Source organism: Colletotrichum siamense (genome assembly GCF_013390195.1).
Source record: "Colletotrichum siamense strain Cg363 chromosome Unknown KSG_Cg363_contig03, whole genome shotgun sequence".
NCBI lineage: Eukaryota > Fungi > Ascomycota > Sordariomycetes > Glomerellales > Glomerellaceae > Colletotrichum > Colletotrichum siamense.
In genome coordinates, this window is record NW_023501016.1 from 5,305,928 (window position 1) to 5,332,136 (window position 26,209).

Here is a 26,209-nt window from a genome sequence, read left to right on the forward strand (position 1 = left end):
AAATTCCTTTTAATTCTATTATTCTGAAGCTGCAAACGGAAATTCTGTGTCAACATTGCTGTCGTGCCTGATGTCGTGCAACAGAGCTATCCAAGGTGGCTTCGCTAGATCAAAGGGTCTCAGGTGGGCGTTCCCGTGGTGGGGTAGCAGCCATGGGCGAACATTTTCCATGTCCGGGACATACTTCGCCGCCAGCTCAACCCCGCCATAGACCAAGCCAGCCGCAGACATGCCCGCCAAATCCAAGGCCAGCTCCAAAGCCAAGGACGCTGAGAACAAGAGTACGTTGGAGTGATGTTTATCCCTCTACGTTGCTGTCAAGGCCGCACAGCTCCTGTGTGGCCTGATGCATCAATCCCATTCGATGGCGTTCTCCAAAGCTGACTGTCTCCCCTCCATCATAGGCAAACAACAGACGCAAGCTGCGGCTGAAACCCAACAACCCCCGAAGACGATCAACGAGCGGTCTTTCCAGCGCTACCACCAGACGAACCCGCACGAGCGACGACGTGAGGAAGCCGGAGGTCTGCACGCCCTCTCGCCCGCGGAGCGACAGTCCTGGGTCAACGCGAGCCTAGTGCGCCGTGTAGCCAACAGAGAGTTCTTCCTCACCAACAAGGCAGAGCGCGAGTTCTGGAAGCAGATCAGCAGGGAATCGCCGCCGATCCGCCGACTCGAGAAGCCGAGAAGCGCCGAGCAGAAGGTCGTCTACGACTGGGGCAAGGACAAGAACGGGCGCGACCTGGGCGACTACCCGATCGACCAATTCACCGTTCGGGCCGCGAAACAGGCGCAGCTTACGGCGCTCGAAGTGTTGCACCGCAGGTTTCTTCAGCGAAGAGAGTTTGCGCGAGACGGCGTTCCGGACGCGGCCGAGGGCAAGGTCACAGAGATCACGCAGGAGGACATCGACGAAGAGAGGAAGAGACGACGGGAGATGGCGGCGCTTAGGAAGGAGCTCTACGGGGAGAAGATGGGGCCATACGCGACCGACCCGGAGTGGGACGACGTCGTGCCCATCCCCGCCGAGGAGCCCGAGGGCGCGCTGGCTACGATCGCTTACCCGGAGGACTATGCTGAGGGTAAATAATTCACTTCTTCTTTTTGTGTCTTGCACCGATGTGTGTGTGTGTCTTGTTTCGGAAAATGGTGGCCTCGGGGATTCTGCTCATCTATCATGTCCCACTGACTTTGTGCGCGTTCTTTCTAGTCATGAGCTACCTGCGCGCCGTCATGGTCGCCGAAGAGTACAGCCCGCGGTGCTTGCGGCTGACGGACCACGTTATCTCCATGAACCCAGCACACTACACTGTATGGCTGTACCGGTTCAAGATCGTCGAGGCGCTCGACATTTCCGTTATCGATGAGATCGAGTGGCTCAACGAGGTGTCGCTCGAGCACATCAAGAACTACCAGATTTGGCACCACCGCCAGCTGCTGCTTGACCACCACTACAACCACATCAAGGGCAGCCCGGACGAGGTGAAGCGCTTCGGAAGGTCCGAAACGGAGTTCCTCACGCGCATGCTCGAGGAGGATACCAAGAACTACCACGTGTGGAGCTACAGGCAGTACCTGGTGCGCAAGCTGGGGCTGTGGAACCTGCAGGAGCTGCTGTCGACGCAGAATTGGATCGAGGAGGACGTGAGGAACAATTCGGCCTGGTCGCACCGGTTCTTCCTCGTGTTTTCCGACCCAGCGGCTTCGACGGAGGGCTCGCACGCGACGGAGCACGATCCGAAGGTCCCCGCAGACATCGTGGACAGGGAGGTCAAGTACGTCGAGGAGAAGGCGCTGTTGGCACCGCAGAACCAGGCTGCGTGGAACTATCTTAGGGGTGTGCTGGTGAAGGGCGGACGAAAACTGGAGACCGCAGAGGCGTTCGCGGCGCAGTTTGTCAACGACATCGGAGAGGGCGAGGACAAGGAGGAGGTGCGCAGTACGCATGCGCTCGACTTCCTGGCCGACGTGTACGCGGAGAAGGGCCAGAAGGAGGAGGCGGGCAAGTACCTCGACCGACTGGCGGAGAAGTGGGATCCCGTGAGGGCGGGATACTGGAAGTACAGGAAGCAGCAGCTTGCATAGGTAGCGCGTTTGTGTGATAATTGATGTGTTATTGAGCTATCTTGTCCGAGACATACGCTTATGGGATGTTCTTAAAAGACGGTCATCCTCGCTTTCATGCTGCCGAAAAGTGACAGGGATCTCCCGTACCTCCGATTTTTGTCCATAATCCAAATCTGCCGCCAAGTTAGCAAGCTCTCTAGCAACCGGTATGTCATTACCCGTACCTCTCTCATTACGAATTGTGAAACAATCAGGTCGTCTCGACATGTCTTCATTCTGGGGTATATCCTCCGCCCGCCAATCCACCCACAACCTTACAGCGCGCGAAAGTTCTGGCTCATAATCAACCATCGCCTGACGCCGCGCGGGGGGTTCTTGCCAAAGGTGTCCCAGTTCGGCACCAGCACGAAGACCTCGTTAAACGTCTTGGCGGCGGCGTCGCGGCCCTTGCCGTAGTAGACGCGGCCGGTGACCTGGGCCATGACGCTGCACTTTGCGCCGTTCTTGTCGCCGCCCTGGAGGTGCTCGGGGCAGCCGAGGGAGAAGTCCGCGTTGACAACGTGGGCGTCGAGGGACTCGATCTCGTAGCGGACATCGGGGCCCTGGGTGTCGAGGAGGGTGGTGTACTCGTCGGGCCCGCTGGCGAGGACGGCGCCGTTGACGGAGATGTCGGGCGGCGTGGGGTACTTTGAGCAGGCTGTAGTGTAGAACTGCGACATTGTGCCTTTGAGCTTGCGGCGGTTGAGGGCGTCGTAGTAGGCATCTGCGAAGTTTGAGGCCGCTGGGGGAGGGCGCCTGCGTCAGTGTGGTGCTGCTGGTGGTGGGCTGGATGGTTGCGCACCGTCTGAGGAGGCCCTCATTTCCGTTTCGCGAGATGGGAGAGACATTGTGTTGTCCTGTCTTCGACTGTGTTTTGTGGAATAGGACGTCGAGCTTTTTCGAATGCGCAGCGTTGTTGTTTACTCGAGGTTGTCGCAAAGATGTCGAGGTGAAGGGGACTCGGTCAGAATTACGGCGGGGTGCAGGGATCTTTCACCGATAAGAGCTCTCTACCGTTATCGCCCGACTCAATTGGTACGGTGCCCTCAGAAAGTCACAACATTTCGAGAGGCAGTGATCAGTCGCACCCTTCGATTCATGATCTACCTGCATGCTTGACGGCGACATGCTTTCCCAAAGGTAGCTTTTTGACGAACACAGCCGCAATGAGACAATTAAGACTACCTGCAGCTTCGGCCTTCCGCACTCGCCGCTATGCACCAGCGCTGCGACCGGCCTGGGTCTGCCCCTCGTGCAGCTATGGACCGACATTGCGACGGTTCGCGAGCTCTAACAGCAAGAGCGTAAAGCCGTATTATGTGACGACGCCCATCTTCTACGTCAATGCATGTATGTGAAGATGTTCCGATGCAATCACTGAGACCTGCGAGCTAATGAGGACATGTACAGCCCCGCATGTCGGCCACATGTACTCGATGCTCCTCGCCGACGTCCTCAAGCGCTGGCAGGTCCTCAAGGGCAGGCCGGCGATCCTGTGCACCGGCACCGACGAACACGGGTCCAAAGTCCAGCAGGCGGCCGCCAAACAGGGCGTTGCCCCCAAAGAGTTCTGCGACTCGACGGCCGAGAAGTTCCGCGACCTGGCGCAGGTGATTGGCATGGACAATGACTACTTCATTCGCACCACCGACCCGGACCACATGGAGGCTGTGCAGCATTTCTGGTTCCTGCTGAAGGAGAAGGGATATATCTACGAGAGCAAGCATGAGGGGTGGTATTGTGTGAGCGACGAGTGCTTCTACGCCGCGAATGAGGTCGAGAGGACGTTGGTGCCGTCGACGGGACGGACGGTGATGGCGTCGATCGAGACGGGCAACGAGGTCGAGTGGGTCGAGGAAAAGAATTACCACTTCCGCATGACGGCGCTCAAGGACCGCTTGCTGAAGTTCTACGAGGAGAACCCGGACTGGATCGTACCAAGGGCAAGGCAGAAGGAAGTCATCGCCTGGGTACAAAACAACCTCGAGGATCTGTCGATATCAAGACCCGTACAGAGGTTGGACTGGGGCATTCGCGTACCGGACGATCCCTCGCAGACGATTTACGTCTGGGTGGACGCGCTCATCAACTACCTCACGAAAGCCGGATTCCCGACATGGCAGCCTGGGAAAGAGCACGAGGGAGGCTGGCCAGCGGATGTGCACGTCATCGGAAAAGATATCGTGCGGTTCCACGGAATCTACTGGCCCGCGCTGCTGATGGCGCTGGATCTCCCACTGCCGAAGCAGTTGCTAAGCCATGCGCATTGGACGTTGGGGAAGAAGAAGATGTCCAAGTCGTTGGGAAACGTGGTTAACCCCTTCTTTGCCGTCGACCGATGGGGGTTGGATACGATGCGGTACTTCATGATGCGCGACGGCGGCATCGAGCAGGATGCTGACTACGAGAACTCGTTGGTCGTGGCGCGGTATCAAAAGGATCTTCAATCGACCGTGGGCAACTTGATGAACAGGGTTGCCAAGAGCAAAACGTGGAAGCTCAGGGACTCCGTCGTGTGGGCAGAAGAGAATAGCGCCTCTCTGTTGAGCTCTGTCGTGTGGGCGGAAGAGGATAGCACCTCTCTGTTGAGCAGTGAGAAGCTGAAAGCAAGTATAAACGGCATGGCGTCTGACATGTCAAAGAGCATGGATGAGTTGAATCCCAATGCTGCCATCCGTGGTGTGCTGGATGTTCTCGCCGACGTAAGCGCGCTTCCCTGGAAATGCTCTGCGGAAAATATGTTAATAAGGCTTCTAGGCGAACAAGTACATTTCCCACCTGGCACCGTGGAAGCTGGTCAAGTCGAAGGATCCCAAAGACCAAGCCACGCTCCACGAGTGCATCTTCTACACCGCGGAGGCTTCGCGTGTGGCGGGCATTCTGCTCCAGCCTGTCATGCCGACCAAGATGGGGCTTCTGCTGGATACCATGGGTGTTGACGCCGGCAAGCGGCGCTTCCAGGATGCGACTTTTGGCGCAGACTTGACATACGGTGTCCCGGTGCGCGATCCAGGCAAGGAAGGGAAGTGGAACGCTTTATTCCCTCCGCAGGCCGCTGAGGAATGAGTCTAGGCGTTTCCATGTTCTGTATGAATTGAATGTAAATGTAAAATCTCCCCATCACTGGTGGAAATGTAAGATGTTGTAATTATATGATGATGAACGATGGAGAAGGTCTCCAGGTCAGCCGGGCGTAAAGCGTGACTGCTCTCAAAAACTAAGCCGTCTCTTCTTCCCAACTTGATTTGTTGAAATCAGCGGGTGGTAATTAAGTCAGCCAGTATATAATGAGACGTTTTCTTGCGCAGAAATAACAGGATATCTCGAGATAGGGTAGGTATTAATTCGTTGTAAGTAGATGCGAGGGCTTGCGCTCGGTCCTGAACAGTACGCACACCCACCACCTGCTGCACACAGCAGCAAGGCCAGCAAAAGCAGCACCGGTCTAAAAAGAATGTGCCACTCGGATTCATCAAGAAGATCAAAAGAAAACCGTCAAGGACAGGATTCGAACCTGCGCGACCGAAGCCACTGCCTGAACAACGATTATCCTAGGGACAATAGCAGGGCAGCCCATTAACCACTCTGGCACCTTGACTGTTGATGGATTTGGAAGTGTGGAATGTCCACTAAGTACCCCGCAATCTCTGTCCACCTCAGCACGCGACGTTAGTGGACCACACACCCGACCACCCACTCAAGCCCAAGCTCACCAAGCTCGGGGCACTAACTCCGCCTCAGCCAAAAACTCGGCTCGCAACTTACACCACCGAGTGACTCAACCGGTCATTCTCAAAAGCGCAAAAAGGAAACACGTCAAGGACAGGATTCGAACCTGCGCGACCGAAGCCACTGCCTGGCAGCTAGGTTGTCTCGGTAAACCGAGGCACTCCGTAGCAGGGCAGCCCATTAACCACTCTGGCACCTTGACACTTGTTCTTGTTGAGGACTTCCAGGGGTTCGGAGGGTCCATACCTCGCGGCCATCGTGCGTCTGCTTCCGCGGACGGGGTCGTTTGTTTGCCCCTTTCGGACAGCGGCAGCACGCAGACGTGGAGCGCAGGGCGGGGACGCTGGCCACCTCACCGGCTTCGCTCGCATTTTTAGTTTTTGTGACGAGGGTGCAAGTGGGGGATCTGGTGCCTGAGACGGACACCCTTGGCATACTTCACGATGAGATTGAATGAGAATACAGGCATGTACTTTGAGGACACTGTCTGATTTGGTTGACGCTGGTCGTTTGGATGTGAGGGACTTACAAGAGCACAGCGATCGCGACGCCGGCGGTGACACTTGTGCCGTACGAAGCGAGACATGTGGAGCGTTATCATGAGTGGATGAGTGATCCGGTCAGCAGAACGCCGCACCAAAGTACCCGCCGATTCGTCCAAGCACATGCTTATTTTTGTGACAGGATATCCAAGAAGCGACGGCCTCTGAGCCATTGACGCTGGAGGAGGAATACGAGAACCAGCAATCGTGGCGGACGTCCCATGACAAGCTCACCTTCATCATCTGCCAACCCCTGGATGCGGCCTCTGATGCAGCCAGCGTAAAGGCTGGTGAGGTTGATGCGGCGGCACGCATGATTGGCGACATCAACTTTTTCGTTTATCCACACGACGACGAGGAAGAGGGCGAGGGGGCCTATGTCGGTGAAGTGGACGTTATGGTGGCGTCGAAGGAGCACCGCGGCAAGGGTGTAGGATACGCTGCTGTCACGACGTTGCTGCTGTATGTTCACCGCAACCAAGAGCGCATACTAAAGGAGTATGTTGAGGGCGAAGGCAAGAGTGGAAAGGCTGAGTTGAAGGGGTTGATGGTCAAGATCAAAGAGGGGAACGCAGCGAGCATATCGCTATTCAAGAGAGTTGGCTTCACGCAGAAAGGAGAAGTCAATTATTTTGGGGAGGTCACGATGGTGCTGAATGACTTGGGTCAGTTTGTGGCATCTCCTGCTGGGTTGAAGGCAGCGGAGGAATCGCGAGAGGTGGCTTATGCGAGATAGACGAAGCACATGAAGATAGAACACAAGAAGACACATAGAACGGCAAAGCCACCGTCTCATACTGGTTATCAGCTTCTATTTCATGTCTTGGCAGTGTATATCTAATTTTATCGTCTAAAAAGAGACCATCGTCTTCTGTCTCATGCGCTTTCAAATGCGTCGCCGAACTTTTCACGGTACCCATTCAACATCTCAAGTGTAATGTTCGAACCGCCGCAGACGATGAGCACAACGTTTTGCTTCGCCCATTCCTCATCCGACATGCCCGAGCCCAGCTGCTTCCTCAACATGCCGTTATAGACTGTAGCTATTGTCGCGCCGCAAGCAACCTCAACCACAAGCTGTGCATCATCGACGAAGCGCACGGTTGCCATGGCCGCCTCCGCATCACTGACCGTCACACTCCGGAAACCAGGCGTCTTCTGCGAGACCTCCCACGTCCTCTGAGAGACCCTCGTGGCGCCCAAAGAAAAGGCGATTGAAGTGATGCCGGGCAGGGTGACGTGCTCGCCAGCCAACACGCTCGCATTCAGACTGTCGGCTCCCCGCGTTTCGACGGCCATAAGACGGGGTTCCCGGCCTTTCGTCCCCTGCCAGCGCTCCGGCTCAACGCCCTGTGCGAGTCCGTTGAGGAGGCCGCCGCCCCCGACGGAGCAGACGATGGCGTTGATGTCGCTGCCTGGCAGCTGAGATACCAATTCGTCGACAATGGTCGATGCGCCATCCCACACGTGCTGGTGATCGAAGGGCGGGACGTAGACGCCGGCAGGGTCCTTGGCGAGCAGCTCCTCGCGCAGGTAGCGGTCGGCCTGGGGCCAGTTCTCGCCGACTTGGTGGACCTCGGCTCCCAGCAGACGCAGCTTGGAGATCATCAGCGGCGACGATATCATGGGCACTACAATGGTGGCTTTGCGGTTCAGGGCGATGGCGGAGGTCGCACAAGCGAGGCCTGCGTTGCCGCCGGAGGAGCAGTAGAAGTGGACGTCTGCGCCGGGGGCTGCGGCGGCGGCGCGGAACATGAGGTTGCCGACGCCGCGGGACTTGAAGGAGCCCGAAGGCTGGTGGTTCTCAAGCTTAAGGAAGATGTTGCTGGAGACATTCCGTTAGTTGGTTTGGGTTGATGGTGCTTTTGAAACGTACCATCCTGCTATCCTAGAGAGGGGTGCAGATGCAATGCACGGTGTTTGGATCCATGGCTTCTTGGTGTCTGAATCGAGCGAGCCCATTGTGGTTGATGTCTAAGGTGATTTGGTGGTTTGTGTTCGGTGACGAAAGTAAGAGCCAAGTTCATCGAAGAAGGTAGAGACACGATGTTTATAGGAAACGTCGAGTCTACGGCACTAGGGTGACGGATGTGGAGACTTGGCGATCCTTCAAGCTAGAGGAATTGAGTCAACGAGGGGATCAGAAGTTACTGCGCATTAAGAACCACAGCAAAAACAGCATTCATTGAGAAATCTGCGAAATGGAAGATGATGGTTGAAGAGAGAAAGGAACTTCGCTTTCGGGTGTACATTGAAAAAATCCAGACTTACGAGGTGGGGGAGCGGAAGTGCTTCCGATGCCAGGATCGACAATAGTTCGGACGATTTCTTGAATCAGCCGCGTATTCGGAACATTTAGATCGAAATTCAGGTACTAGGTATCATTTCTGATCATTGGTCAATTGCTCCTAATTAATAAGACCTATTTCGATATCTGAAAGAACCCCGCGTCGTAATCGATGGTGGATCGCCGTGTTAGAGGATGAGGGGCATAAAGACCAAAGGGCGCGGATGTCAAACTTGTACAGGGTCTTCGCAGGGGTCGCAGCGGCCGCCCGGTGGGATGAGAGAACAACAACTCCAACTAGTGTATGCAGTCAGCCCTTGAGACAACGTGGATCGTTATGGAACATGATGGATGGAATCCTTTCTGCCAACGTTGTTATGTCACCTTTCGTATGACAACTTGGGTTCATTGTATTTTCATGACTTGCGTGGCTACAGTAGCCCGTGGCATCCTCACCGTTTGAAGATAAACAGTACATCAGCAAACGGATTTCGTCTCTCGGTTTGCCCAGCGAATCTGTTTTTATTTCGCTGTTTTTGAACTAACATGATGGCCTCATCTCAACGAATGTGTGATCATTGTTGCGATCTGAAATAAAAGTTGTAACGCATATCCCATATTTTCGACTGTATTATAGTTAACAAGTCGAAACGAAATCGTGAATATTAGTAACTGAATCCAGAAAGACCATGATCACTCAAAAAAGGCCCTCCTGCCATAACCAATATTGGCATCGTAGAAGCCAAAGATGGAATCATGTTTCTTTCTAATCACCACTTCACCCGCCCCTCCTCTTCCTGTCATTACATCGGCCGCAAACGGAAGGCATCACTTCTCTGAAGCTGCCTCTTGGAGTTGAGCCAGCATTTATATCAACACTATCACTCCAGCGTGGATCTTGCCTTTCTCTATCCTCCACCAACACAACACTCCTCGTCAGTCTCTTCGCGGTTTTCATTCGTTCTCCTGGCATTGAATTGTGACGTTGAAGCTTTCGTCTGTGGCTCACAAGTTTCACCAAACTACAATACATGTTTGTGGAGTTTGCTCCTTCATTTCGTCAACTACCTGGTCGTTTGGCAAGTAGGTACTTGCCAATACCAGAGGCATGAACTCTGGAGAGAGTTGACAATTGCCCCAGAAGTTTCTCGTCTACTTCCTCTGCTTCACCCATTGGGAAGGTCGCAACCTCGTATCTCACCTTCATGATATATCCCTCTCTTTGACATTAATTCGTTGCAGAAGTGTCTTACTTGCAACACAAGAGACAAACCACTACAAAGACTTATTTCACGAATGAAGAAGCAACAAGGCAGCAAGTGAAATTTCACGGGGTTCAAAGACTGCGACATCTACACTGGCCATATAATCCAGCGGTTCCAAATATTATCATTTACCCCCCTTCATCTGAGTAAGTTTTCTGACATCTTCCTGGCAACAATCGCTGATACAATCAGAAGCTACAAAACAAAACCTTCAAGATGGCTCCCGGGAATAAGTCCAAATCCTCTTCCTCTGGAAAGAAAAGATTCGTCACGGCTGGCTCGTCCAAGTCCGCTCCTACCGGTTCCTCCAAGTCCAAGAGCAAGTCATCGAAGGGGAAGGAGCGAGCCTCTGCTGAGAAACCCCCCAAGCGTCAAATACCTGATGCGGTTCTAAAGTACGCCCAAAAGCGCGGCTTCGAGCTCGCCGAGACGGACAGCGACGACGATGGTATGCGAAAGCCCCCTCAAAAGCGCAGGAAGGCTGCCAAGAAGAAGACATGGGATGACTTTACTGAGCGTGAGATGCCGATCCCTCGAGACTACGGCGCCGCGTTCGCTGCCAAGTCGACGGCTCATTACACCTGGGGTGCTCCGATGACTTTCACCCCGCCTCCTTTCAAAGCCCCCGAGCCCAAGAATGCTGTTGCAGCAACGAATGCCAAGGGCAAAGGAAAGGGCAAGAAGAAGGCCAAGGGTGCCACGCCTTTTCTGGACGAGAGCGACGATGATGATATCTACAGTCCTCCCAGTCCGGATCCAACTCCACCCAAGCCGAAGCATGGTTCAGTCATTGACCTTACTGATCAAGACATGCCAACGGGCAAGATTTGGTTCATGAAATTCCCTCCCGAGATCAGGGATAAAATTTACGGATATGTTCTTGTTGCCGACAACCCCGTGCAAGTCCGCCAGGGCTGGTCCACGCTCTATCCCAGAAACCGCCCTTGCCTTGATACCGCCATCCTTCGCACCTCCCACGAAATCTGGAAAGAGGCCATCGACATCTTCTACGGCGGGAACAAGTTCCTCTACCTCCTCAGAGAGACGGCGCCTGCTAGAGTCTCCGAGGTTGGAGATGGAGAGGACGAGATCGTGGTGCAGCACCCTCTCGCGCCCATGGAGGAGTACTCTTCCGACTACGACGCCGACGACGACGACGAGTACAACGACGACATGCCCCTCCCAGGCGCATCCAAGAACCCGCACGTCGAGATCGACATCCACCGGTACGGCCACAAGTTCCGGCACATCAAGATCCTCGCCGAGCCCAACCGCACCGAGAAGGGCTACCTCCTGAGCATGGCCAACGCCATCTCCGTCTTCCGCAACCTCAAGCCGATCAAGTGCCGCATCCACACCATCGAGATCGAGATCACGCCCTCGCGCGACCGCGAGACCGGCGACCTGACCTTCCTCAACTTCTTCGAGAAGACGTCCGAGGTGATGAAGGCGCTCCGCGGTCTGCCCTGCCAGTTTATCGAGATCATCGTCAACATATCGGACAGGCAGGAGCAGAAGCGCATCCGGGTCAACATGAAGTACGCTGCGAAAGTGCGACGTGCCCGCCGCGGCGAGGATGACCCGTGGAAGGGTGATCTGCAGATGGAGAACTACAGGATCAATGCGGCCGGTGAGGCACAAGCGCAGCTGGACAATATCCCTAAATCTATTCGCGCTTTTTGGGACGGCCCCAAGGATAAGAACAAGGCCCAAGGCCCGGCAATGCTGGGCGAAGGGGACGAAGACGACGATGACGAAGAAGATGAGGATGACGATATGCTCTGGGGACAGGACTATGACTGAGGGTGCAGATGATTTTGATGTTTCTTGGGGGCAGGATAATGATCGAGAGGAGGGCGATGTGATGCGCTGCTTTTGCTTCTGTTACTGGGCGTCATGGAATCAAGGATTGCTTTGGATCGAGGCCAATCTGGCCTGGCGGGAGTGGCACAGGGGCACGCCATATCGCCGTCAACAGATTAGGAGAGGCGAGTAACGATCTTTGGGGACGTCTTCTCATCAGCGATTTGCTTTTCTGCATGGAGCCTAGCTTCTAGGTAGCGTCAATATTTTTGCTTTTCACCTCATCCTCTTAAGCTCAGTGGGTATATCTAATCATGACCGTCTTGTGCTCAACATATGCTGCCTGTTCTCCCTTACGATGCCGCCGAAATCTTGACCTTGGAGACCTCCAACGTTTCCGTGTCAACGAGAACGATCTCCTTGGTTTTTGAAAATGATGGAACGGTGATCAACCGCGTTGTCTGGCCGTCAGCACCCTGAATTACCCTTGTTCCGAACTCTGGCTGACAGCCGACGAAGAAGACATGGGGAGCGTCCTTCATCACGAACGGGTCATTGTCTTGGAATGGGTATGCCCCTGGAAACGTATGAGATATGATCAACGCATATTTGGGTCGCAAAGAGGGTGTTGACTCACAGAGTGTATCCGGCGCCGTCGGCGCGCTGCATCGCCATCTGCACATGGCCTCCATCATACCCAACCTGTCGTCGCTGTCGACATACTTGAAGACATCGTCGACGTTCTGACCTCCCGTGCCCAGCATCCTCCACCCGTCAACCTCGGCCTCCCACGGATTCGTCGTGGTGTCGAACCAGCCGGCCTCCTTGGCATCTGGACCAGCCGCATATGGTCTTGCGCGCGGGAACATGGCCGAGTGGATCGGTTGCTGGGGGTAACTCGCGTTGGCAGGGTCCTGTGCACCCGGCATGAGGGTGACGGGCATGGAGGGCAGCAGGTCCGCGAGGAACTCGTCAAAGAGCTGACTCGGGAGGGGGTTATACGCGCTTGCATCGTAGCCGTACTTTTTCACCGTTGCCTTCTTGTTGCCGTTTGTAGCGTCGTCCGTCTTGAGGGCCGGGTTCGCGGCCGTCGTGGAGATGGAGTTGCCCGAGATGACTAGGCGCGAGATGTTTGTGATTTGGGACTGCGTCTCGGGAGAGAGGGCCTCGCCGAGGAGGAACTCGAGGAGCAGGGACAGCTCGAGGGCGTAGGATGCGTCTGTGCCGGAGAAGGACAGACCCGAGACGATGGCGATCTTTGAGGAGGGCTTTTGTTGGGAGGGCGTTGTGCCGGACATGTCGTGGTCTTCGGAGGATGGAGGTGGTTGGGTGAGGGACCAGCGGGAAGGTTGAGGTGCGAGGTCGGGGAACTTGACGTCGATCACCTCGAGCTCGCCGCTGGCATTCTCGGTGCCCATTACGCCAATGATGCAGCCCGTCACCAGGTGGATCGATTTGAGGACGTCGCCGACGAGGCGGATGCGGCCTGAGTCGTCCTCGAGCATGATTTGGTCCTTCTCGACGTCGTCAGAGTAGTAGCGGTCTGTGGAGATGGGGGCGGAGATCCAACGCTGTGAGGATTGTCAGCATAGGGAATCATCAAGGAAGAGGGGATTGGTATATGTGAGAGATACGTACGTCCTTCGACACGTCCTCCAGAATGTTGGGCTTCAGGGGCATATCCATATAGACGGTGCCGGTGACCCAACACAGCTCGCCCTGGCGGACGTCGAGAACGCGGTTGACATGGCGGGCTTCCTCGCCGCCTATGACTGTGCCGTCCCAGGCTTCAGCGGCGACGGCGTCGACTGCGGGTTTGATCGAGGTGAGGCGCAGGAAGTAGACGTCGGCATATTGTTGTTGGTAGGAACGCTCCTTTGGAAGGGTGAAGGTCGATAGAGGTTTGTACTGCGAGGGGGCGCGGACGAGGGTCGAAGAGGCTGAGGCTGCGTCGCTGGATCGTGACTTTGTTAGTCGTTTGTTGCGATATCATGAAAAGGCAGTGTTGGGCAGGGGGTGATGAAACGGTGATGCAGAGGGAGGGTGGGAGGACTTACGCCGGCTTCTGTAGAAGCGCTGTCGCTTCGTCGAGGGTCACCATCTTGGGGCTGTGACTCTGCAGACCCGAGAGCGTATTATCGAGTTGGTGATGGTTTGGGAGAAGCTCTCGCGGGGTGTCAATGGCAGCGGGTGCAGGAACAAAGCTTGGCTGCTACGATGCGCAGACGCGTCGAAGGACCTGGGGCTGGTGTAGTCGCGTCTTTTGGCGTAAATGGGCCATGGGTTAGGGGCCCATCCCCTGCTGCGTCCCTTGTGGCTTTCGCGCGGCGGTCCCCGGCCTGGGCGGTCGGTCCCAGCCACGACGGGGTTGGGATGGAGGGGCAATTGAGTTCTAGCTGTGCTTGTCCCGCGACACGAGGGCAGGATTAGCTCGGGATGGGTGAGACCATCCCACCTTTCATCCCATCGGGTCATGACGCCTTCAGTTGCAGGGCGGTGTGTATCGTGACTCTAAATTTTCCTCATAAAATTTCCAACCTCGTCGCATATACTCTCCTTCACCACAACTTCTCTCTTCCCCACTTCCTGCAACATCAGTCAGTCTCAATTGCATCCGCCCACCACGCACATCGCCCACAATGTCCGCCCAACGTCCCCCAACCATCGAGGTCACAAACCTCAACTACAAGTTCCCAGACTCCTCGTCAGGCCTCGAGAACATCTCCCTCTCCGTGCCTGCCCGCTCGCGCACCCTGCTCATCGGCGCAAACGGCGCCGGCAAGACGACCATCCTCCGCCTCCTCGCCGGCAAGCGCCTCGCCCCGCAGGGCGGCATCTCCATCGGCGGCGTCGACCCCTTCAAGGAGGGCCTTGAGGGCGTCACCTACCTCGGCCTGGAATGGGTCCTTAACCCCATCGTGCGCACCGACATCGGCGTCGTCGAGCTCCTCCGCAGCGTCGGCGGCGACGCCTACCCGGACCGCCGCGACGAGCTCGTCTCGGTGCTGGACATTGACACCGCCTGGCGCATGCACGCCGTTTCCGACGGCGAGAGGCGCCGCGTGCAGCTTGCCATGGGGCTCATCCGCCCGTGGACGATTCTTCTGCTGGATGAGATCACGGTTGACCTCGATGTGCTGAGCCGCGCCGAGTTCCTGGGCTGGCTGAAGCGCGAGACGGAGATCCGCGAGTGTACGATCGTGTACGCCACGCACATTCTGGACAACCTCGCCGGATGGCCGACGCATCTTGTGCACATGCACCTGGGCACCGTCAGGGAGTGGGACACGGCGGGCAAGTTCCTGAAGGATGTCGAAGGGGGCACTGGGAACAGCACCCTGGGCGAGCTGGTGCTGGGGTGGTTGAGGAAGGATCTGAAGGATCGTGGGCCGAGAAGCCAGGGACGCGTCGCGCCTGAGGGCAAGACGTACGACGCTGGTGGATACGGAGGTTATGGTGACGAGTCTGGCAAGCGATAAATCTTGCAATTGGGCCTGGAGAGGTGGTTTCGTTTTGTTTTTCTCGCGTTCAACAGGATCGATGGGTTTGGGCCAAGGCGTAGACGGCACTCAACTGCATTATGAAGGGCGTTTCTTTCAACATGAAAATGACGATTGGGTCATATGGCGGCATTCGGTGTCTCTCAACGACACCCAGAGGGATAACCACAAGAGGAAGGAGGGTTATAAAACAAAAGGGGGGCATTCTCAACTTGCCCGCCCTATGGCGTTTGGTTGCATAAATGTTCAACAACAGCATACCCGGGCTTTTTCTATTAGGATTTTCACGGCTCTTAATACCCTGCGTCTTCAACCGAGAAGGGGGCTTTACATCTCTGGCGATAGAAGTCTCGTCGACTCAACTAGACAGACATTTAGACGTCGCTCACATTTTGTATCAAATACACATATATCGATTGATGCTGCGAGTCGCTCGCGGCGGGTATCACAACTACTCTGCACCTCAACACCTTTGCCGATTTGATGCAGGTTCGCGGTTTGCTCATTTCGGTGGCTGAGAGCCCATAAGGACCTTCATCGTGTTCCTCATCAGCGCCGGGATGCCGCCCAAGCCCTTGCCCTCCAGCGCGTGCAGCACTTGTATTCTATACTCGGACCACGTCACGCGGATGCCGCGGGCTTCAGCCAACCTCGCCAGACTGTTGGCCGTGACAGGGCCACCGTGCCTAGTGGCAATGGCGTCTTCATCCTCCGCCAGCGCCCTGTCCTCCCGTTCGCGGATGCAGTCGATAGCTTGCAGACTCAGCACGGGCGAGTAGGAGAAGCCGAAGAGCGTCGGCAGCGCGAGGTCCATTCCCAGATCCTCAACGTAGCGCTGCAAACGTAAGGTGACGGAACGGGCACTGAGGCAGCCGAGGGCATTCTTGTCCGCGTCATTGAAGGCCTTGCCGCGCCAGAGACAGTTACAGACGTCCATGAGGAAGCCGTTAAAGTGGTTAACGTAGCTGGGCTGATACGTGGTCGGCTGGCGGCGGGACATGGCGGTCTCGAAACCCTTCTTGTACACTGCAAGGACGGCGCATAGACGTGACACGTTAGACAGCGAGTGGCCGAAGAAGAGGAGGTATATGAGCTGCGCGGGCGGGTTGGCGATGCGGAGGAGGGGTTGGAGAGTTGGATCGGAGATGCTGGTCGCCGCCTGCTCGTAGAGGTCTAACACAGCACCATGGACCGCAACGCTGGGTGTAGCTTGCACCAGGTTTAGAGCGATGATGCCTGCGTGTTCCATTACGTCGTAAAAAGCGCTGACTGGAGCTTCAGGGGGAATCGGATCGAGTGAGCGGAGAACAAAGGTCCAGCGGCGAATGAGGTTTTGGTAGAGTTTGAGAAGAGAAAGCTGGGCATTTGGCGTTGGTGGTAGACATCTTTCTAGCGGCTGGAAAAGGAATTTGCGAAGTTCTGAAATCGTCAGTGCTGCACTGGGTAAACTATCGGGTTTAGTATACCTTCAAAGGAAGCGAGTGGTGCGTATGAAAGTATGTTGAGAACGGGGCCTCGTGCATCTACCCCATTCCAGGTTGTGAAGAGCTTAGCGAGGAAGTTCAAGACGACGGCAGGGGTTTCCTGTATGGTCAGACTGGTTTGCTTCGATTACTATGACAGCACATACCTTGACCCGAGTGACATAGTCTTCCAAGATCTCCATCGTCTCATTGAAGAGCTTATCATCGGCATTCCCATTCAGTACGTCCTCGAGAATAGCATCCACCCAATGGATCACACGTCTCGAGGCGGCATCATCTTTCTTCAAAGCAATGAACTTCTGAAGCAAGGGGTCTGCCAGGACTGCTGCCAGCTGGTTGGGAAGCTCGATTTTCTCAATATTTTGGGCGAGCCGGTCGGCGCTATCAATCTCTTCCAGTGTGACGGAGTTCTGGAGAAATTAGTCTCATGGGAGCACCACATTTTGCCCGGACATGATGGTCTCACCTCTGTAGCGGCCGAGGTATGAACTGAGGGGAGATGCGTCCCCTTCCTACCGCGAGCTCTCAAAGCAGAGTGATTGACGCTAAAGCCGTTTCGAGGCTGGCCGGTAACATCGGCAGTTCGTTGGGAATGGTCTCTCTGAATCTGATCCAATCTTTCTCTCCATTCCATGTCGGGATGCTGTGAGTGTCAGAACAAGCTTCCAAACGGACAATCAACCGTGCTGTACCTTGAACGCCGACGCTCTGCCCCTGAGAGCATCGCTGACGATGATTTCGGGATAGTAGTCCTTGTATACCCGGAGGAGACCAGTCAAAGCTGGGTCGCTGCCGGTATTTCGAGATAGGTTTAGGCTGACGATTAAGTCAGTCTTGCACCTGCGCCCTTCAAAGCGATGCATACTTACACGAGTTGTATCCTGAAAGGTCGAACGTGCTTTCTCCGTGTTATGAGAGCAAGAAGATGACAGAGCTGTGGCCTGGATGGCGTCAGCGCCTTGAGTTTTCCAGTAAGTGAGCCAGGGGAATCCAACCTGATGGCGGCTGTATCGAGGAGGTTGAAAAGAACAGCATATGCTTGCGATAATACTGCTGGATTCTCAATAACATGGTACGCCATGATCAGCCATTTGAGCAGATTTGACTGCAAGTTCAGCGAAGGCTTGAGCTCTCCGTGTCCCAGGCAACCCACTACCCTCCACACAACATCGTTTGATAGCTTGGTTGCAGGGTAGAGACTCTTCAGCAAGGCGTTGAGGCTGCCTTGGTCCAGATAGCTTGGTCTTGTGAGAAGATCTATGAGCTCATTGAGTGGCTCAGGCAACAGGCCGGTTTCATATGCCGATGAAGCTACCTTGTCCACGGTAGGTCTAATGGCCGTAGCTCGCTTCTTGGCCGGTAACTTGGAAGCTATGGAGTTGGAATCGATCAGTGTTTTGATATTTACATGAAATCCAGCAAGTGCAACTCACCCTCAACGATGTCCTCTACAAGCTGGTTTATGTCGTTGTTTCCATCTACAGACATGTCGTCTGTGGGTGAAGCCATTTCGGTATCCTATGTTCCTTGGAAAACCCCAATGCATTAACGGAGCAATGCACCGCAGGAGATGCAGGGACGCCGTGAGCGGTGGTGCAGTCCCGAGGTCGGGCTGGTGGTGTAGTCCTCGTTCGGTCGCGAATAACGGAGTGGTGGACGCGTCGCGGGGTGAGAGAGCTAGCTAAGGTGAGCGCGTCTTCCTTGACCGGGAAAAAAGTGGCGCACACACCTTGCATGGGTTCACAGTGTTGTGGATGTCAATGGCCGGACGAGCTCCACTTGCGGTTCCTCAGCGGCCGGGGGCCCAGTGCAGCAACCGGAATGAGCTCCTGTCGGCTGCAATCGGGCTGGAGAGGAGGCCCGCGGAGGACCTGCACGGTGCACGAAAGACAGTCGGGAGGGTGAGCGAGCATAAGCCTGTGCTTGCCGTCGATTGGGCGAGCATGGGTGGGGGTCTCCTCGGTCACCGGTAAAAAACCATCCATGAACACCACGAAATTGGTAGGTGCCAATGGGAACATTGCTCGGTGAGAAACAGCTAGGCGAGATTCTTGGCAAGAATCTACTTCTCGCCTGCGACTCCTGGCAGGTACTGGGCAAAAACAAAGGCAAATATGTCTCATGATCCGAGCATCTGATCATGTTTGATGATTGGGGTCCGAAGTCGCATCATGCCCGATTTGCGCATCTGGCTGACCGCGGCTCATTGGCACTGTGACACCGGAAAGGAGATGGCCATGATGAGATGAGCTGCAGGCAAAGAGATGGTAGGGCAAGATTGGCACAAGAGGGCTCACCGGCTTTGCCATCGAGTGTGTATTCGTATGCGTGCGGATGCTGCTCTGCTTACCTTACCTTACGTTGAATGCTTGCTGCGTGCTGCGTGCTGCGTGCTGCGTGCTGCGTGCTGCGTGCTGCGTGCTGCGTGCTGCGGCCCCGAAACCGACCCCAGGTAAAGGTATGTAAGCGGCGTACAAGCCGTCTTGGCTGCCATGACCTGCGCTCATTCGACCGGGCTTATTCCAAAGTTGGCCATGAATTTGGGGTCCAAGTTGGGCTTTGTGATATGTGAGGCGTACCGGCATTTCGCGACTCATTGACGGACAATTGAGAAAGCGCTCGGGATGATGGACATTTCTCCTCACTGTCTTAGATGAGATGAGGAGCACGACTCTCCTCCCAGCAGATGCACGGCGACAAGAAGGGTTGGAAGGGCCCAGTCGTGGCCTCACCTCGCGTTGCACAAGGCGGGCCATTGACAAGGAAGCTTGGTGTTGTAGGCGCAGACGCAGACGCAGACGTCAGACTTCCATGTCGATGCCGAGGAAGGAAATGAGATGGAAATCGGACTTTTCCCTAGGCTCTTCTTGCCTGCTCAATTCTTCTCTCATCTATCCGCATCTGCACCTGTTCTGCAAAGGAAAGAGGGTTTCCATCCGTATCCGCAGGTGAGGTAAGGTAAGGTAAGGTAGGTAAGGTAAGGTAAGGTAGGTAAGGTATCCGTGCCTAGGTAAGGTAAGGTAGGTAAGGTGCCATCCTGCGCCCGTATCTGACGGGACGTCCATTTTGACGCACTGGCGCCTGCCCGAACCTATGGAAGCCTGAAGGTGACGAACCGTTCCCACACCTATCCCGTCTTACACCGTGCTTCTGGGGAACGGCGCCCACCGTCCGTAACGTCGGGTGCGGAGCACATAGCAAAGTCCTTGCTTACCTACCTTACCTTACGCTTTGATGCCTACCCCCTGGTCCCGCAACTGTATCCGTATTACAACTCCTTCCACTCACACTGCACCATACCTCCCTCGACTATCCGCCGTCTTCCGACACCATCAAAATGCTCCTGGCGCATCGCATGGAAGTTGTTCAATCGACAGTGTGGACAGGAAGGAACGGTATTTCTCTTTTGTTGCTTTGCCAATAAGCCGGGTCGAAACCGACTGACGTCCGCTTCCGACCTCGTTGTTTCACAGACATGCTACACAAAATGCTTCGTCAGAATCCTTCCGTCACTTCCACCCATGACAGACCAAACCACCTTTTCTCTTCGCCTCCACATCGCTGCGCAAGGTGATGTAGCCTGCTTACCACTTACGCCGCTTTTTCTCTCTTTTTCATTTTCCTTCCCACGGTACGGGTTTGGTGCGTTTATGTCAAGCCCTGGTCTAATCGTCCCTTGTTGTCTCCCCCAGGCCGCGTCGATCGCTTCCATCGCCGTTGAATCTCGCAAGTTGGAAGTCCAGCTGTCGACATGTCCATCGACTGCAACCTATGCCCATCACTGCCATACTAGGGCCAGATCAAGTCACCGAGGACCCTCGCCGGTCCTACCCAGGGTCCAACGTTTTGTGCCATTGTTCGCGGCCCGACGTCTCCACAGCCGAGAGACGCCCGATTGAGACTCAACATCTACCATTATCCCGCCCCTGTTGTGCCGACTCTTCCTTCTCCTGCCTTTTGTTGGTAGGATTTTCCCGGCAAACCCTATTTTTCTCACCCTGACAAACACCAGTTACACCACCAACAGCCTAGACTGAGCTATTTTGTCCCGGCAATCTCGTTTTTGACTTTCCTTTTTCTGTATGCAGACCCCGGGCATTTGGTACTTGGAGAGCTCCAAGACTGCGGTTGGTCTTGGAATGGCACTCAACGACGGTACTCGTGCACCAAGTGCCCGCTTCTTATGCCCAAATCGAGAAGACACCTCACCCTTTCACTTACGTCTGAAGCAAAGTCTTCCAAGTCTCCTGCTCCATCAACCGTGGGGGGTTTGGGGGCTGCGTTGATCGAGCAGCAAGTCTCACGAGGTCTGGTGCCAGTTTCCTGTCATCATCTTGGCTCTGTGTCACGTTCGACCGTCATGCGCTGGCGTCTGCTTACCCTTCCTTTCTCATCTCACCTTGCACCCGCCGGAGTCAATTCATCTGCAGCTACTTTGTGTAACCTATGTGAGCCCCTCGTGTTGCTAAGTGGCAGCTGCATGGTTTGCCCGGTGGTCAGCATATCAAGGTAAAAGACCGCTCCTCGTTGTTCCGTTATCCATAGATTGACCCCCAGCAAACGGACCTAGTACCGCCCCGTACCGCGGCGGTTGCATTGGGATACACCCGTTCATCCATCCATCCTTCCCACCGTCCCTCCATCCTCATCTTGTCCATGGCCACACACTCTTTATGTCCGTACAAGCATACGCACACAGCCAACTTGCTATTGTATCAGTCAGATGCCCCCCGGACCAGGAACCACGTCGCTCTTCATTGATTAATTGTTACTGCGACCCACCACCCACAGCATGAGGCGTGGAGGTCCTTGGACATTAGCCGCTTGCGCGCTTTGCTCGTCTTGTCCTACCTACCTACATCCACAGTACCATGCTATTACCTTCTTACAGTCGCTCAGCGCTGGATTTATGCAATCCGCTGATGATGTCCGTGTGCATGTCGTTTCAAGATTTTCTCCATCCACGTTGCCCATCAGTCTCCATTCAGTCTACCCGGCAGCCTGGCTGACCCTGTCTCCTCCGCCGCTCGCCTTTTGTACACACCCCACTCTTTGCTGGCCTTATGCAGTGCTCTTCCCACGCCTATCAGGATAAAGGGCTCACCAAAGGACATCGTCTCTTAGACTCTTTTCTGCTGCTAGCTCGTCACGGTATGTGTAACCTTCCTGTTCCTCCCACACGATGCATGTGTCAACATTTAGACTTGCGGGTCCCTTCTGTTTCCGTTGCGTCTCTTTCGACTTCGTTTCTCAATCATCTTTAGTTAGCTGACGCAGCCCTTTAACTTGAAATAGCAGGCAGCATCATTCGCTCACTTCCATCCTCGGCTTGACGCTGCCTCGGCATGAGCCTCCTGTCTCGTCAACTTGCTCAGCGGTATCGGCAGTGGTAGTCATTATTGACTTCCTCGGACAACCCTGTATGCGAAGGTTTGAGTCTATTCGATCATACCGCATATAATTCAAAAGCGCCCGGGCCCAGAAATCATTTCAATCACAGCTATTTTAGGATTGACGAACCCCTTTCCCGCTACCTACCACACGATTACTGCGTGAGCACGCATCAACTTGTCGATGTTGACAACTCTTTAGGCTGTACAAGTGCTGTTGTCTTCTCGATCGAGTTGGTGAGGCTCAGTCAGCCAGTTCTACGGACGATATTGCCGGCACTGTCGGCTCCTCATGCCGTGCAAGGCATCTCATTCACTGTACAGGTTAGCTCAGTCATTGACATCGCTTCATTCAAGCATACTCATGATACAACATTGGTCCTGAACCGTTGTGTAACCTCAGCTGACCTTTTAGTAGGGATGAGCTGGAGTTCGATCTTTAGGTGTCTGAGATATTCGACATGAGGTACTCCCCTGACATGCAAATCGACCGTCTCGTCGGCTCGAGGAGCAGTCCAAAACCGAATCAAGGGGCTTTGGCAATGTTGCTACGGGATCAGCAGGATTGTATCCCACTTGGAAGGTGTCTGTCGGAAGACGATGTCATTGTACTCCTCACGCCCGTTGTCGTCCCATACAGCAGAAACGCCGAAAATGATCGAGATCCATTCGAACCGCTGGGCCGTGCGATTGCTGCGCGGCATTCTATGGTTCGCCATGTTCCCTATACCAAACGAGGCGGCATCAACAATATTCACTCCGAGTTCATAAAGAGAGCGAAAACGATAGTTTTCGTCATCTCCGGGCCACCGTTAGACGGCGATGTCTCGCAGGTCGAGCTGGCGGAAACCGCGCGATCCTTGGCTGAGGAACGTCCACAAATTTTAGTGGCATGTTACAACGTCAAGGCAAATCCGGATGTTCTCGAAAACTTTGCCACGATTGTACAAGTCGGGGGATTTACACCATCGGACCTCGAAAGCGCAGCTTCAATCATATTTGGAGATCAACGACCCCCGCCCGTCAATGCCGTACCTGTGCAAAATCTCATCATCAGTGCAGCACGACATTGGCCTGTGGAGGTTTGTGGTCAGGACATGACGCCAATACACAAACTTTGGACAGAGTGTCTACCGCCAAGATATCACCTGCCTCAATTTGCTCTTGTTCTCCTTCTTAAACGGGATGGATATACGATGAACTACGTCGTGAGAGACCCCGATACCCGAGAGATTGTTGGTTTCTGTGCGACATACACAACATTTACGGACAGTGACCAGGAGAGTCTTCTAGGCTCGTTGGCCGTCTTGATTGTCAAAAGCTCGTATCGAGGGCGAGGTATAGGCCTGAGCCTACACGACAATGCATTAAAGATGCTACAGAGAACTCGAGGTGTGAGACGGCTTCAGCTAGGGACGGCTTTCCCACGCCTACTGTACGGGGTCCCGTCGGACTTCTTTGCAAAAGAATGGTTTGCTCGCCGAGGCTGGCAGATGCATGGGCAGGAGGTTTCGGACTGGCTTCTCCGATTTGACGATATGCCAGCAACCAGTCTATCCTCAGCAGGACTAACTTTTCGGCGGTGCGACTTTATGGAATTCCATCAAGTTCTGCAAATTGTAGACAGAGACGCGATACGAAAGGGAAACATGGGATGGTATGACCAATATGCGAGGCTGGACGGCACTCCAAACATTGAGGACGTTGTCATCGGTCTAGAGGGCGAGACTATTGTGGCTGTCGCTTTGACGTACATTCCCAACACTGGAAGCCCAACCGAGGACGACCTACCGTGGGCCAAGACCATTGGCGCGGATGTCGGTGGCGTAACATGCATTTGCATCACAGGTTTGTGGCAACACCATCAGGATCTCGCGATGTCAGTGGCTCACTCAAAGCGCTCCAGATGATAATCGTGAAATGGTGAATAGCCGGGACTCGGTTATGATTCGATTGCTAGATACCTGTGTCAAGTTGCTGGCCGACCGAGGTATGCAGCAAATGTTCATCGATGGTGTCAAAGGGGGCAATGCTGGCTTTCAAAGTCTAGGTAAGCAGAACCTTCGAATACTTCGTGTTCCCATCTAACGCGCTGGCGAAGGTTTTCGAGAGTGGGCAAGATACAAAGACAGTTGGCGAAAGATCTGAACAAAGATCTCACGTACATAAGATGATACCAATCGCCGACGACGCCTTTGGGCTAATTTGCACCACCCACGCCTTTCGATTCCTTCGCCAATCTTCACCGCCATGAAGTCGCTTTGTATGACCTTCAAAATATGAACACAGCATGCCGGGGCCGCTCCCTCCATGTTGGATGCGGGGTGCCTCCTCCGTTGGCTGACAGCCGACCATTAGTGCTGGCTCTTATCCCAGAAGTGACGGCTGTATACATCGGCTCCGAGTACCACCTGGTTCCTGTTTCCAGGAGCCCTAAAGATTGAAGTGCGTGTCAAATTCGCAGCACAAAACCTCCTTGCTTGGGAGTGTGGCTGTCCCCCTCCGCAGCACTAGACAGGGGCTGTTCGACAGTAAGCAGAGCGCTCCAATGGCGGTCCTCTGTGTTGCTGACCATGTCCGACAAGAACACATGATGAACAGTCGTGGCACCTATCATTGGCATCATCCGTCAGCAATGCGATGTATGGTAATACTCTGCAATGGCCTCGGATCTCCCCTATCGGGTAGCTATCAAAATGCTATCAAAGGGTTGACGAACCCGAACATCCACTCTCCTCTTCAGGATGAGCCGCTAACATATGGCCTCTGTGCTCGGTCTCGTTGAGGAGGAACAAGCCAGACAATGTCCGCCAATTTGGGTTTGACCCGGCATAAGCAAGGGGCCCGGGGTGGACACCTAGGTAAGATTGCCATGACCAACAGCACTGCTTGCCAGGTTTAGACTGCCTCTTGCGGTTTGGAGGCCTGTTTTTCCTCGCGAACGGGTTTCTTTGCAAGGGGTTTACATTCAAAAACCTCAACGCCCCTTTTCTCCGCAGTAACCGGAGTGGGAGGACGGCAACTGAGCATAAATGACAAAATTTGGGGAGTTGTCTGTACTTCTGCGAGCCCAACCAGCATGGGGACGGAAAATGTCGATAAACATGTAAATGGAGAGACATTTGGTGAAGGACCCCGATCTTTTTGTTAAGAGCCGCAACAAGTAATAAGTCATTGGAGCCCAACCGACGATCATCAATCAACCTTCGGCCCCGAGCTTGTCAGACACACCCTGTCACTCCCGAGGTTATGCCAAAGAGAAACCGATTCTAGCACCGCCGATCAGGCAGGTCGATATCGCAACTCGAACTGTCTCGTGTAGATTGGGCGATGGCTGCCAAGTTTGAAAAAGGGGGGTTCCCAATGGCCTGATGCAGAGCTTACACACAGACCCTAACGTTTCCCATGTGGCCAGGGATCGAAGCCATGAACCACCCGCGGACCATCCGTCTAGACTAGGGGAGGAAGAACAAACGCTGTGGCCGGGTGGCCGGGAGCAGCCGAGCCACGCCGACTAGCACTGGATTGTTAGCGTCCGGCATCCCGGTCACATCGCCGGGATTATCTCCGTGCTGCCACTTTCAAGTTTCCGTGCGACCCAGCCAACGAACTGACCCAAACAGCTCTCCAATAACACGGTCCCATCCTTGTTCCCCAGATCCCTGGTCGCAGGTCCGTCCTGCTCGGCTGCGTTATCCCACAGAGAGCAGGATGCAGGTTGAATCACACAAATGTCGTTATTGGTCTGCCCCAAAACCTGTGCGTGGAAGCTGAGATGAGCTTTGATTCGAAGCAGGCTGCACCTGAGCAGCGGTTTCTGCGGTCGAATGCTGGGAGATGCTGTACGGGATCACCCCTCACTTGTCAATCTGTGCCGGTCAGACTCTCATCTGACCTGCGCCATGTGGACAGGACGTCAGTAAGAGAGAGTAATCGACTGACCGGCCCGTTCGATAGGGGCATAACGGTTCCACTCTGTCGTGCCGGATACCCACACACGTTTTCGAAGGCGCTCGCGCAATTCTTCTCGAAGAAAATACTTCGAGCCGGTGCCATGTAACGTCATTGATGATTGACGGCACTGGCGCTGATTCTTAGAAGCC

General features: G+C 54.8%; 9 protein-coding genes across 9 annotated transcripts; 5 read left to right on the forward strand and 4 right to left on the reverse strand.

The window, feature by feature from the left end:
• Positions 1 to 229: 229 nt before the first annotated feature.
• RAM2 (Protein farnesyltransferase/geranylgeranyltransferase type-1 subunit alpha) lies at positions 230 to 2,085 on the forward strand (the record flags this gene model as incomplete). Its single annotated transcript, XM_036637235.1, has 3 exons — positions 230 to 281; positions 405 to 1,082; positions 1,211 to 2,085. 3 exons carry the CDS (start codon positions 230 to 232, stop codon positions 2,083 to 2,085), a joined length of 1,605 nt encoding a protein of 534 aa, XP_036498850.1.
• Positions 2,086 to 2,381: 296 nt separating this feature from the next.
• On the reverse strand, positions 2,382 to 2,954 carry CGCS363_v005387 (uncharacterized protein; the record flags this gene model as incomplete). Its single annotated transcript, XM_036637236.1, has 2 exons — positions 2,382 to 2,848; positions 2,909 to 2,954. The coding sequence occupies 2 exons, from the start codon at positions 2,952 to 2,954 to the stop codon at positions 2,382 to 2,384; spliced, it is 513 nt and encodes a 170-aa protein (XP_036498851.1).
• A 318-nt stretch (positions 2,955 to 3,272) lies between these two features.
• On the forward strand, positions 3,273 to 5,172 carry CGCS363_v005388 (putative methionine--tRNA ligase; the record flags this gene model as incomplete). Its single annotated transcript, XM_036637237.1, has 3 exons — positions 3,273 to 3,456; positions 3,517 to 4,808; positions 4,864 to 5,172. The coding sequence occupies 3 exons, from the start codon at positions 3,273 to 3,275 to the stop codon at positions 5,170 to 5,172; spliced, it is 1,785 nt and encodes a 594-aa protein (XP_036498858.1).
• Positions 5,173 to 7,253: 2,081 nt separating this feature from the next.
• SDL1 (L-serine dehydratase) lies at positions 7,254 to 8,339 on the reverse strand (the record flags this gene model as incomplete). The annotated part of the gene is made up of 2 exons (XM_036637238.1): positions 7,254 to 8,202; positions 8,254 to 8,339. The coding sequence occupies 2 exons, from the start codon at positions 8,337 to 8,339 to the stop codon at positions 7,254 to 7,256; spliced, it is 1,035 nt and encodes a 344-aa protein (XP_036498859.1).
• A 1,806-nt stretch (positions 8,340 to 10,145) lies between these two features.
• On the forward strand, positions 10,146 to 11,732 carry CGCS363_v005390 (uncharacterized protein; the record flags this gene model as incomplete). The annotated part of the gene is made up of 1 exon (XM_036637239.1): positions 10,146 to 11,732. The coding sequence occupies one exon, from the start codon at positions 10,146 to 10,148 to the stop codon at positions 11,730 to 11,732; it is 1,587 nt and encodes a 528-aa protein (XP_036497820.1).
• A 353-nt stretch (positions 11,733 to 12,085) lies between these two features.
• Positions 12,086 to 13,833, reverse strand: POL31 (DNA polymerase delta small subunit; the record flags this gene model as incomplete). The annotated part of the gene is made up of 4 exons (XM_036637240.1): positions 12,086 to 12,309; positions 12,370 to 13,303; positions 13,371 to 13,686; positions 13,790 to 13,833. The coding sequence occupies 4 exons, from the start codon at positions 13,831 to 13,833 to the stop codon at positions 12,086 to 12,088; spliced, it is 1,518 nt and encodes a 505-aa protein (XP_036497819.1).
• A 538-nt stretch (positions 13,834 to 14,371) lies between these two features.
• CGCS363_v005392 (ABC transporter domain-containing protein) lies at positions 14,372 to 15,211 on the forward strand (the record flags this gene model as incomplete). The annotated part of the gene is made up of 1 exon (XM_036637241.1): positions 14,372 to 15,211. The coding sequence occupies one exon, from the start codon at positions 14,372 to 14,374 to the stop codon at positions 15,209 to 15,211; it is 840 nt and encodes a 279-aa protein (XP_036497822.1).
• Positions 15,212 to 15,734: 523 nt separating this feature from the next.
• On the reverse strand, positions 15,735 to 18,225 carry CENPI (Centromere protein I; the record flags this gene model as incomplete). The annotated part of the gene is made up of 8 exons (XM_036637242.1): positions 15,735 to 16,651; positions 16,699 to 16,816; positions 16,863 to 17,126; positions 17,183 to 17,359; positions 17,409 to 17,532; positions 17,586 to 17,657; positions 17,712 to 18,087; positions 18,150 to 18,225. The coding sequence occupies 8 exons, from the start codon at positions 18,223 to 18,225 to the stop codon at positions 15,735 to 15,737; spliced, it is 2,124 nt and encodes a 707-aa protein (XP_036497821.1).
• Positions 18,226 to 23,755: 5,530 nt separating this feature from the next.
• On the forward strand, positions 23,756 to 24,550 carry CGCS363_v005394 (uncharacterized protein; the record flags this gene model as incomplete). The annotated part of the gene is made up of 3 exons (XM_036637243.1): positions 23,756 to 23,954; positions 24,013 to 24,156; positions 24,465 to 24,550. 3 exons carry the CDS (start codon positions 23,756 to 23,758, stop codon positions 24,548 to 24,550), a joined length of 429 nt encoding a protein of 142 aa, XP_036497824.1.
• Between the last annotated feature and the right edge of the window lie 1,659 nt (positions 24,551 to 26,209).